The 12,778-nt window shown below is 36.0% G+C and overlaps 1 protein-coding gene across 1 annotated transcript in view; it reads right to left on the bottom strand.

Annotated features, from left to right (window-relative positions):
* Positions 1-8,235: 8,235 nt before the first annotated feature.
* Positions 8,236-12,778, bottom strand: part of LOC113533802 (coiled-coil domain-containing protein 178) — a 28,693-nt gene continuing 24,150 nt past the window's right edge. Inside the window, exon 20 of the mRNA XM_034308401.2 lies at positions 8,236-12,615. Coding sequence (XP_034164292.2) covers positions 12,478-12,615 — 138 coding nt within the window. The 3' untranslated portion in view covers positions 8,236-12,477. The remainder of the gene's footprint in view (positions 12,616-12,778) is intronic.

Raw genomic sequence — 12,778 nt, 5'->3', positions numbered from 1 at the left:
CAGTTTCTACTCGGGACACAACCTGTTACATGCCTTTATTCATTTTTCCCCAAAAATGAATACAATCATTGTATTATTAAAAAAAATTCAGTGTGTTGAAAGTGCACAAACTCATGATGTAAGCAGTATGTGATCACGTGAAAAATAAACACACATATGAAACATCACATGTGAAATTAAAAACGTGAAAAATCAAAAATAATGAATGAATCACTCTCATATGGAAAAATCAAACAAATACATAAAATCAAACAAATACATAAATACATACAATAAAAAAAAACAGGCACTTGTGCAAAAAGTGTGTAAATGTGACGTGTCTAAAGAACATTCATATATATTTCTCATGTGAATTATGATTATTTACGTAAAAACACAGTCTGCATGTGAACAAAGAAGTCTGCTGTGTTTTTTGTTTGTTTGTTTTATTGACTTAAAGAAGCTGGTGAGGGAACGAGTGTTTGCAGCTGCTAAGTGATAACAAGAACCTGCTTCCTGGACATTCCACAACATTTAAATCTAAACAGATAAAAAAGAAAAAAATGTTCTGTAATAAATACAAAATTGTAGCATGCAAATTGTTGTGGTACAAAAGTAATAAAAAAATGTGCTGTTACTGGAAAATAATCAACTTTGGCATGGTAACAGTATTTCCGCTTCATCACACCACCATATAGTTGATTATTTTCCTATAACAGCACAACACATGATGGTTTATTCCTTATATATAAATGTCTCATTGTCTCATCAATATCAAAATGCGCTAAAATGAATATTATAGTAACTTGCATGTTTGAATTATTCAACCTATTGTCAGGTTTTAGGATTTGGTGTTTATATTGCCCAAAACCTTGTGATCAAGGATAACTGAAAGTAGTTCTTTGCTCTATAAAGGAGCCAAGAGCGTTTGTATGTGAACTTATTAGAGATGCAACAAGTTAATGTTTAAAAAAAAAACAAAAAACAAAAACAAAACGCCAAACCAGAAGTAAATTAAATCAAAAAGGTTATAAATAAGGTATGATTTCTGGTCATTTTCTAAACACCTATAAAAAACGTTTTTATAATTCTGCACTCTCGTCATAGTGTCATAGCTCATAGCCAGTGGAAAGCAGTGGGCTAAAATTGATATGCTATCAGCCAATTCTCCGTTGACTTGTTAGACCATCTGAGATGGCCGTCTCTCCGAGCGTTTAGGCTCCGTCTAGCGTTTCGGTTCTCCTGAGGCCCGTGGACTTGAGATGGCGGGGCATTCCGGGTGTGTGCCGTGTTACGGCGGGGCGTCGAGTGAGTCTCATCATGTTAAAGCGGAGACTGTGGACTTAATTAAACCCTTAGAGACTGCAAATCACTGAGAACATTTACAACTCTCTCTTCCCCTCAGTTAAAAACCCAACTCTTATTTATCACCGGCGTTACACATGTAATTCTCGTGAGTGGAGTATCAGGGCCGGTGCATACTCCAGACTGAGAGAGTGGCGTGACCATCGTCAATATACACATGTACACCTGTGTGCACAATACATATCCACACAACAATACATTTTCCTGATCTATAGCATTAGCGTTTCAGTGGCTAATTCACATCTGATATGTGAGGAATAAAACACTGTCATGTTCTTATAGGAAAATAATCAACGATGGTGTGGTGTGATGAAGCAGACTTATTGTTACTAAAAAAAGAGACATCTATATCTTGAATATTGTCAATTGTATTTAGTATTTCCTATTATAAGATCACAAAAAAACAAATATAAGACTATTAAACTTATTTCTAATTTTTTTTACTCATTTCAACCTTGAAATAATTTGAGATAATCTATTGGCTAATTTTAAGCATTTATTTGTAGAAGGAAGCAAAATGAACATTTAAAGCTTGAAATGTACAAAAGCATCTATAAACAGGCCTTATGAGATCAATTTGCCCATATTCAAGATATTTTCACTTGTTAGGATATCATTTTTGTTGTGTGAAGTTGATTATTTTCCCATAACAGCACATCCCAAAGTGTTTTATTCCTTGTATATGGCATATATTAATGTTGTGTAACAAGTGAGTTCCTGTTCTCACTTACGTTATAGCAGCTATAAACACTCTTTTTTTCTCTCTCAAGAAATTAATAAGGCAAAAAACAAACAAACAAACAAACAAAAAAACACACACACAAAAAGCATGTCATGTTTCCAAAAAAACACAAAATGTAAACTCCTCTGTCCTGAAGACATCAATTTGCCAACGTTAACAATTTTATTTATTTATGAAAGAACAACACATTTAATGTTGTGGAACGTCCGTGAGAATCAGAATAGAGAATTCAACAGCGCTGTGGTATACATACATTTATTTAGCCTATGAAGAAAAAGTTTGTAAAATTGCTAAATGAAAAATGTTAAAACGAATGTGTGGATTTTCAAAGGTGTAAACAACACATATGGTTTCTTCTAGGTCAAAAATATTTGTAAAAATGCATACATTTATTTGAAACAATAATTGCTGTATGGAAAGCACTACCTGTACGATATTATCACAATATATGATATGATAAAAGTATTAGAGAAAAAAAAGAAGAGACACTGTTCAAAGCATGAGCTGAGATGAATAAGGTGTGTTAACCCGTTTAGAACAGCCAGAACCTGACACTGTGTCCAGTTTTCTCCTATTAGTTTCCCTGAAGTTATAAAATAATAAGCTATTTTAACTTTAAGGAATGAAATGAAGTAGAACGCTAAACTATGCTCATTCACAGGGTCTCTATATGGTGAGGTTCTCTGTAAGGAGACATTTACTTAACATTTATGGAAGGAGTTAAAACCGTGTCAGTGCTTTGTAACCAAAACTCTTTAAGATGGAGGATGTTGCATTTTCTCAGCATTTTCTTGCATTAATATAAAACTTAAAGAGAAAGTAAGGGAATGACTGTTAACATGAGTGATAACAGGAACTAACCCGCTTCTTGGATGCTCCAAGACACTAAAGTAACTATAAATGGATAAAAATTATGACATGTCACAATTTAGTATGTTGAAAATTGTAATGTTTGGCAAATCGCTGCGGTATAAGAGAAATAAATCACTTCAGTACATGCGGTTATAGGAAAATAATCAACTTCTGGGTGGTAACAGTAACTGGCACCAACCTATCATTGATTATTTTCCTATAACAGAATGCCTCCTAGTGTCTTATTCCATACCTAGTAGTCATTTGGGTTATTTGGATGAATCTGAATCTTTAGAGTAACATTTAATACTATTTTTAATATCCATTACATCTTATAATATGTTAAAGAATGTCTGAAATATGATTCATTGTTTTATTTAATTTTTATATCTATATCTATCTATCTATCTATCTATCCATCTATATACATATATATATATATATATAATTTTTAATATCTAATATCTATTTTAATCTCTCCCCATGGAGGAATGTAAAAGATAACCTTAGCTAGTTTTAGTTAAGGTGATATACAGGAAGTGTGTGCTATTATTCACTTTATAATTCAATAATCTATATCTATATCTAACTTGTAGAAACCTACTCCTTTATTTTAACAGAGGGGGAAAAAATGAGATAACGCATCCTGGAAAAGCAGAAAGAGAGCGAGAGAGAGAAGAGCGTAGAAGGAGTGAAAGTTAGTAGCTGAAACTCCTCCAAGCATATTTCCTTTGGTTGGCTGCAGTGGGGAGAGTATGCTAAGATAGAAAGTATTATTTTCCTAAATGGAAGGTGTCAGATGGTCACGCTGGGGTGATCGGCTGTTCAAGATCACCGCTTCCCATCTGCAATTTGTGACGTGTGAAAGATTCAGCCCAAATGTGCTCACAAACTGGAAATCCGCAGCACTTTTTCTTATCGGCGCCGAGCAAGATAACCAGGTGCTTTACAGATCAGGGAACAGATCATATTAATATCACGGAGTGCTGCGATATCATCTTGTTTGTAAAAATATTTTTGCTAACTAAATGTGGTGCAATGGCAACGTTTAGAAAGTAGCTTTTTGTATAAGAAGTTGGCGTGTTTTTTATTTTTTAATCATATATTAAAGGCTTTAGACATTTGAGTTATGTGGAAGAACCTGAGCTTTAATAGTGTGGATTTTTCACAGCCTCTAGTATGTTAGGATTGTTAAAAGATGGTCCCAGTTATTTTCACACAGTCCCTCCTTTACAGCATAAACCCATGTTTATTCCGTGCAAATGATCTGTGTGCTTTATGCTATATTTGTAGCCTAACGCACCACTTAGTCCATTGTGCGCAGCAGCATGTTAGTAATAATGGCTCTACATATAAGACCATTCACACTGAATAGAAAATATCCTTAGCATTTATAGATTCGTGTCAGTTACAGCAGAGATGGAGACGGATGAGAGGTGTATCAGCATTGCTAATCATTTCAGAGGTGCCAACACTGCTAACAAGAAAATCCTAGCAAGTAGAGAGAAAAAAAATAAATTTAATGCAAAAGAAGACAGAATTTTTCCACCAAAAACACCCAGAATTTTGCCCCTCACATATTTTTTTTTTATCACAAGCAAATCTGAATTTTACTGCAAAAATGCTAATAAAAAGAATTTTAACACAAAACCCCAGAAATCTGCCAAGAGAAAACTTATTTTACCACAAACAAAACAGAATTTTACCACAAACAAAACAGAATTTTACCACATAAAACCCAGAATTCTACTACAAAAAACAGACCTTTTACCACTAAAAAAAAAACAGAATTTTACTACAAAACCCAGACTCTTACCACAAAAAATGGATTTTACACAAAGCAGAATTCTACCACATAAAACCCAGAAGTCTTCTACAAAACCAAAGGTTTACCAAAGAAACCCAGAATTACCACAAAAAAATCAAACAAAAATAGTTTTACTACGTAAAACCCAGAATTTTACCACAAAAACAAAACCTTACAACAAAACCCCAGAACTGTATCACATAAAAAAAAAACAATTTTACCAGAAAAACCCAGAATTTACCCCCAAAAGCAGAACTCTACTACATAAAACATAATTTTACTGCGGACATCTAGACAGTTACGACGACCCCCCCAACCCCCCCACCCCCCCAATTTTATCACACAAGAAACAGAATTTTACCATACAAATTGTTTTTGTTATAAAAACATGTTTACCAGAAAAAAAACTGCAAGGCAAAAGTTCTGTGTGAGCGCTTTTAATACTAAGCAGCTCCACCATTTCTTTATTGAACACAACCCACCTGGTTTCTATTGGCTCAGAAGCCTGAAGTTAGCGATTCCCAAGGGTCAAAGTTCACACAAAGTTCTATATAAAGTTGGAACGTGAAGCAAATGCATCTTTCACGTCCCGTGTCCTTTCCCCTTCAGTCAGTCTGCTTTTTGCTGGGTGAATATTATGTGTTTGTTATGATCTATAACATTAAAAGCAGAAAAGCGTACTTTTCAGGTGTCGCCCTTATTGCCGTAGCAATGGGTGAAATATACTAAATGCCAGATAAACCATAAATGTTGGCACCTCTGTAATTTTGACCTCATCATATGACCCGATCTCACATAACTGACCATGGTGACTTCTGAACATTTTCATAACATATATAATGTATGTCTAAAATGTAACTGATCATAGCTTCCTTTATATTCCTTCTGTTCTTTATAATATTCAGTAAACATGGAAATGAAATGCAGTAGCAAATAGCAAATGGAAATGTACTTTTTCCATATGATTGACTCAACAACACAATAATGAGCCAAATTAGCTTTAATACTGTGTGTGTGTGTGTGTGTGTGTGTAGGGGGGAAGGGAATGTTTTTATATATCTCGGTGGGAACCAAATGTCCTCACAAGAATAGGAATATCTGACAGTTTTGATTTTGTGAGGACATTTGGCTGGTCCCCACACAGAAAACTGCTTTTTTAAATTTTCAAATTCTTAGCTTTTATTTAAGAAAAAAAACAAAAACGAAAGAGATAAATGGCTTCGTATTGGTTCATGAGGTTAGGGTTAGGGTTGGGGTTAGATTTAGGTGTAGCATAGCGTTAATTAGATGCATTAATAGTCATGTCAATGGAAGGTCCTCACAAGGATAGTAAGAGAAACATGTGTGTGTGTGTGTGTGTGTGTGTGTATCTCTGCGTGTGTGTGTGTGTGTGTGTGTGTGTGTATCCCACAGGGGTGTTGCGTTGGTGTAGAAATGTAGATGTGCTGCTTCTTTCTCACATATGGGCTTCTAATGGGCGAGTTCTCGACCAGGTGGGCCCAGGCGCTTGGAGACCTGCAGATGATCACTCATGACAAAGAAAACACAGCAGAGAGAGAGAGAGAGAGAGAGAGAGAGAGTGTGTGTGTGTATGTGTGTGTGTGAGTGTGTGTGTGTGTGTGTGTGTGAGAGAGAGAAGAGTAAGAGAAGAAGTGTCCCCAAGAGAGCATCTGGGCAGCTAGGGCAGAGACATGATGGGACACTCGAGGGACAATAGCATTTCTCCATGTGTCTTTCTGTGTACCTGAGTGCGTACGTGCAAGCAGGCATTTTAGTGTGTGTGTGTGTGTGTGTGTGTGTGTGTGTGTGCTGCTAACGGGTAGCCACCCTCAGGGTTGGCAGCAGCAGCAGTAGAGCCGTGTGCGATGGAGCGGCTGTGGGCTCAGTGGCGCGATCACCTGGGGAAGGTAAAGCCACTGGAGCAGAGCTGATGCTTATTTCTGAGGAGAACTGGGAGATTTTATTAGTTAAAGCAGCACCCAAACCCAAACGTTCCTCACAGGGACACGCCACACAAACAAAGAGTTTACAGGTAGGACAGCGTTCCCGAGATGGATACATCTAAACGGTTACATCTAAGCTGACTCCTGATACGATTCTTCACACCCTTTACATGAAATGCATACATCACATGAAATTAACACTCAACACGTTATGTTTCACAAATTTTTCACATGATTTTTTTTTTTTTTTTTTTTTTTAACAAATGATTCATTTATTTTTAAAGGTGGTTTTCATTTACATTTCACATGTGATTTTTACACAAGATTCATTTATTTTCACAAGTCATTTGTTTACACATGATTTTTACATAATTAATTTGTTTGATTTTCATGTGATTTACTTTATACACAAATCATATATTTCCATGTCATTTTTACAAGAATAATTTATTTTCACGTGTGATTTTTTATTTATGACTTATTTTTCACAGGTGATTTTTACTCATAATTTATTTTTCACGTGATTTTTACTCATAATTCATTTTTCACAGGTGATTTTTACTCATGATTTATTTTTCACAGGTGATTTTTACTCATAATTCATTTTTTGCACAGGTGATTTTTACTCATGATTTATTTTTCACAGGTGATTTTTACTCATGATTTATTTTTCACATGATTTTTACTCATGATTTATTTTTCACAGGTGATTTTTACTCATAATTCATTTTTCACAGGTGATTTTTACTCATGATTTATTTTTCACAGGTGATTTTTACTTATTTATTTTATTTTATTAACAATTTATTTATTTGATTTTCAATTTGGTTCCCGTGACATTTTTAGCAGGTGATTTTTACATCATTAATTTACATTATTAATTTTTCACATGTGATTTCTATACATGATTTGTTTTCATATGTGAGTTTTTCTACAAATAATTAATTTGTTTTCAAATGTGAGTTTTCCTTTTACTTGTGATTCATTTTTAACATGTTATTTTTACAAGAATAGTTTATTTTCACATGATTTTTTTTTACTCATGACTTATTTTTCATGTGTGTGTCTTACACTAATTTATTTTCACACATTTTTTACTTAAGATTTATTCATCACAGGTGATTTTTACACTAGTCATTTTTTCCACAGGTGATTTTTACACTAATCATTTATTTTCCTCACAATTTTTACACTAATTTATTTTCACAGTGATTTTTACGCATGATTAATTTATTTTCACGTGATTTTTACGTAATTTATTTTTACATGTGATCTTCACACATGATTATTTTCATGTGATTATTTTTCACAACTTTTTTTTTTTTTTACATGATTCATTTATTGTCACAGGATTTTTTTTTACACGTGATTAATTTAATTTCATCTATTTTTTATGACTTATTTTTCTTAGGCTTTTTTTTTTTTTTTTTTTTAACAAATAATTCATTAGTTTTCACGTATGATTTTTACACGTGATTTATTAACTTTCACAAGTTAATATGTGGTTTCCATTTTTCGGATTATCTCCTATGAATGATTCTTTTTCACATGGTCACATATTTTATTTTATTTATATTTTCACATACGTACATTTTTCACATAAACACATGAATATGAAATGTCTGTGCTTTTCCCATAAAGGACCCTCAACACATATTAGAACATCTAATACACATATTAGATTGGGTTATTTGTTGAATCCCTCTGCTTTGCACTTCCTTTTGGTGCAAAAAGCAACATTCGTAGACATTAAGCCTTTAATTTCATTTCCCTTCCTTTGTTCCGACACTGCTGTAACCCATTTGAAAATGGATAATAATATGGTCAGCACCACCCAATTACTCCCTCCAGTCAGCAGTGAAACAAATGGGGACCAAGCAGAGAATTTTACATTATCTGTGCTCCCTTGGATAGTCTGACAATAATAACTGCAACACAACGTCAAGCTGTGGCTGCCAAGCTCAGCTTGTGCGCTTTAGAAACTTCAGAAATTAACCTTTGCTTGAAAATTAAAAGGCTCCTCCACTTAACTTGTTACAAAAAAAACCCCAGACATGAACAATACCAGGCCTTATATCACAGCGCTGCTGAATTCTCAAATCTGATTGGTCAGAAGGTGTTGATTAATTTTCTATAAGAGCAGCAAGGCTTATATTAATGCGCTCTTTCTAATTTGTTACCGTTTATATATTAACAGCTCACATTCATGTGTGGAAAAAGCGTGCACTGCTCGTTTAGTGCGTTTAGATAGCATTTTTGGAAGGTGTTTCTTTGTAAGTTTTCCGACACAGGAACGTCTCCAGGACAGGAGTTGTTTTACACTGGTTTATTTTGTTTGTTTTGGCTGTTTTGTTTCTTGGACATCCCACTGACTTAAATTTAACAAAATTATAATCATTGGCAAATGATAATAAGAGGAATGAAATGCTTCAGGATGTGCTGTTATTGGAAAATAATAAACTTCCAGGTGGGAACAGTGACTCCGCTTCTTCACACCACCTAATCGTTGATTAATTTCCAATAACAGCACTAGTAGTAATAGTCACATTCCAGATTAATATACGATTTTGAAATGGTAATGACTTATTTCACTGGGATAAACTGAAACAGTCTTCGTTTTGTACAGTACTCATACTGAATTAGCCCCCACTGTATTCTCTCTCTCTCTCTCTCTCTCTCTCTCTCGCACCTTCTCCCTGAGCTACTGTAGCCGTCGATTTGGCACCAAACCCTTCAAGATGTCCCCAGCAGGCTTCTGCATCGCTGGCCACGTAGTAGAGTGTGTGGTTTCCTTTAAACAGCTGTAATTTGTATTTCCAATCACCGTGCTGATTTCTGCTCATTATATCGCTGTTTCACACCGGTAAGTGAGCAAAAGTTTGGATTGATTGACTCTAATTAAGTAAAAAACGTTCCGAGCCACGGGTTTATTACCATGCTAGCTAGCCACAAATGTCAGAGACTTTCACAAATTATTATTCTGTTAAGATGAATGTGTGGGAGAGCAGGCAAGTGTGGAGGAAAAAAGGAACATACATTATTTTCCTGATGAATTTGTTTGCCACTTCTCTCTTTTTTATTTTTTTTTTTGTCTTTTCTTTCCAGACGTTTTTTTTCTCTCCATCCCACCCCACCACCACCACCACACACACTTAAATGAATACACAAACTCATCAGCATCATTCACATGGCTCGAGCCGTTGTCACTGTATCAATATCAGATTCACAGGTGTAAACAGGGGCATTAATCCACGAAGGCACAAAGGTGTTAGCTAAATATGATATCTCTTAAAAAGGCCATTACTACTGACTTCTAGTGTCACTCTGCTAACTGTATCCAAAAACATACTGCTGTTTGAAATGACTTAATATCGCAAATACAGGAGGCATTTATTCTGCATACAGTTTTGTGCTTTATGGGGAAAACAAAAAAAAGAGGGATAAAAGGATATTAACATGAAGATGAATATTTCTTGTAGCTCCAGTCCTTTGTGTCTATGTATACTATATAATGCTGTTGACCTGCACTATATAATACTAAACGAATACAAAAGAAAGATTGCGTTTGTGTATTTCATGAAGCGCATGCATGTGCGTAACCGTGTGTCTGTGAACGTCAGAGCAGCGCGACACGGGGATGGATGGATTTGATGCATGTTTCTAGAGAAATTAATGACACTATGGCGTTCCAGGTTTGGTGCCATTTATTTCACAGGATTGATTAGCAGGATAGAGGGCGCAGATGAATGTGTTTGGGAAGTGTACTAATTTAAAATATGGCTGCCCAAACTGGAAGAGATAGCAGAGAGACACTTCATCCTTCAAAACATGACCATGGCATCCAGAGCACGCAAAAAAAAAAGAGGGAACGTCAGCTCTCACTGCACAAAAACAGAGACACTATAGTGAGAACCTAAAGAGCAAATACAACGAACGTTGTTTGACGCAACATTATCCTGAGATCCTGTCAGCAAATTGTTGCACTGTGTTGTGTTACTCATCAGTGGCCTATACTATGGCTTGATTGTTTCATTAACAACTCTCTGGAGTGAGATTTCCGAGAGCCTTGCGATGGAATCCGGATGAACACGTTCTGACAGCCTGCGAAGCACCAGAGCATCACGCAGCTCCATATACGCTTCATATACGGCTGTCAGGAATTCAGGAAGTCAGCTCAGCTATTACATAAGCGCTAGCACTGTGGTGTTGAATTCTCACTTCTGATTGGTCAGAAGGTTCGGCTGTAACGCACCGTTTATATGAATGCCATTGCCGTAATGTTATTGTTTCTATAGGAACGATTCCATGCGTAGTGAAGTTTTCTATAAGGACATGTATGTGGAAGGAGTCTCCAGTGTCAGTGCTTTGTAATTTTATGTTTGCTGACATGGAAAGTCTTCAGGATAGAGTTAGAATAAAAAAGAGAGGCTGGTTATGGGACAGTGGTTTATAGCTGGATATGACTGTTCTAAACCTTAAATGTAACTATAAATGTATAAAAATGACAACACGTGCTTTAATAAATAGAAAAATTGTAATTGTTAGGAAATTGCTGTGGTATAAAAGGAATATAATACTTCAGGACATACTGTAATAGGAAAATAATCAACTTCAGGGTGGTAACAGTAACTCCACTTCCCCTCGAGTCGCATCACATGACGCCATTGTTGATTAATTTCCTATTTAACAGCACCACGCTGAGGGCTTTATTCCTTACATAATCATTTACAATGACAAATCGAACTTATTTTCTATTTTTCTTTTCAGTTTTCATATTATAGACAAAAAAAAATACTCTCTGTTATGGTTCTGGAGAATCCAAAAGACACCAACTGCTGTAATAATGCACATTATTTCCACAAATACATATATACATATAATACTCCCCTATTTAAAAATGCATACGCGTAAGTGAACGAGCGAGGAGTTAACTGCAGAAATGAAACGAGAAACTCATCCCAAATGAATTCGTCACTGATGCACATTAGTCATGTGATGAGAGAAAATAGGAACACAAGTGTTTTCATGGGGTTCTGAGGAACGCCAGTGGGTAGTGCTCACACAACATCCTTCTGTGCATACTATTTACCCCTGGATCGCTTCAGGCTAATGTCTCAATAATTTTCCCTCTCTTTTTTTTTTTTTTTTTTTTTTTTTTTTTTTTTTTTTTGCAGGTCCTTCCCACAAAGGACTTGACTAATGATCCATGGACAAAATGAAGCATTTAAATTTATTCATTAATCATTCATCTCCAGCTCATTGAAAATGCTAAACTTCCACAAAATTAAGATTGAATATTGAAAAGTGATTGAGAGAGACAGTTCTGCGGGCAGGAAGATGGGGGGAAAAAAGGAGAATAAACAACAAAAAGAGTGAGAGAGAAAGAGAGCGAGAGGAAGCGAGAGAGAGATCCAGGGTGACGGAGGAAGCGTATACTTCGGCCATGCGCTGGTTAAGACTACGCAGGTATACTAACCACGGGATAAGGTCAGGAGGGTTTTAGTAGGTGTAATTAGATCCGGGAATGTGAAGAAGCGTAGAATTTCTGTCAACACAGCCCTGTAATTATTCTCTTTTCCAATTAATGGTGACATAGATTAATTATCTGATGAGGCAAAGCCAATTGCAATCATTCACCCAGCTAAAATTAGATCATTCCTGACAGCAGCATGAAAGTCACCTGTTTCATTGTTATGGATTGGGCTGTGAGGAGCAGAGAGGGTGGAGAGAGTGAAGCACGCTTGGAGAGGGTTATAAGTGAGTTGTCTGGCACAAAGGTGAGCGTCCAATTACTCTGCTATCTGCACTGTAGGCATCGGCCTGTTAAGTCCATCGAGGTCCACGCGCCTCTGTTTGTCTGCTGTGGCGTCGTGGCTGGCGTCCGTCAGGAAGGCCGAGATGCGCTGGATTGCTCTGGACAAGTCCTCCTGTTTAAACAGGCAAGCAAATATGCAAGAGATGAGTAATAATGTAAAAAACCAGAGGCTGTGATACGGAGGCGAGCGACGCTGCTGCTCCATCTCAGCCTACACACAACATTAGATGGTGTGAGGAAAAAGAGACAAGAGGATGAGATGGCATGCGGAACTC

This window comes from Pangasianodon hypophthalmus, chromosome 1, assembly GCF_027358585.1.
Source record: "Pangasianodon hypophthalmus isolate fPanHyp1 chromosome 1, fPanHyp1.pri, whole genome shotgun sequence".
NCBI lineage: Eukaryota > Metazoa > Chordata > Actinopteri > Siluriformes > Pangasiidae > Pangasianodon > Pangasianodon hypophthalmus.
This window is presented reverse-complemented; position numbering and strand designations above follow the sequence as displayed.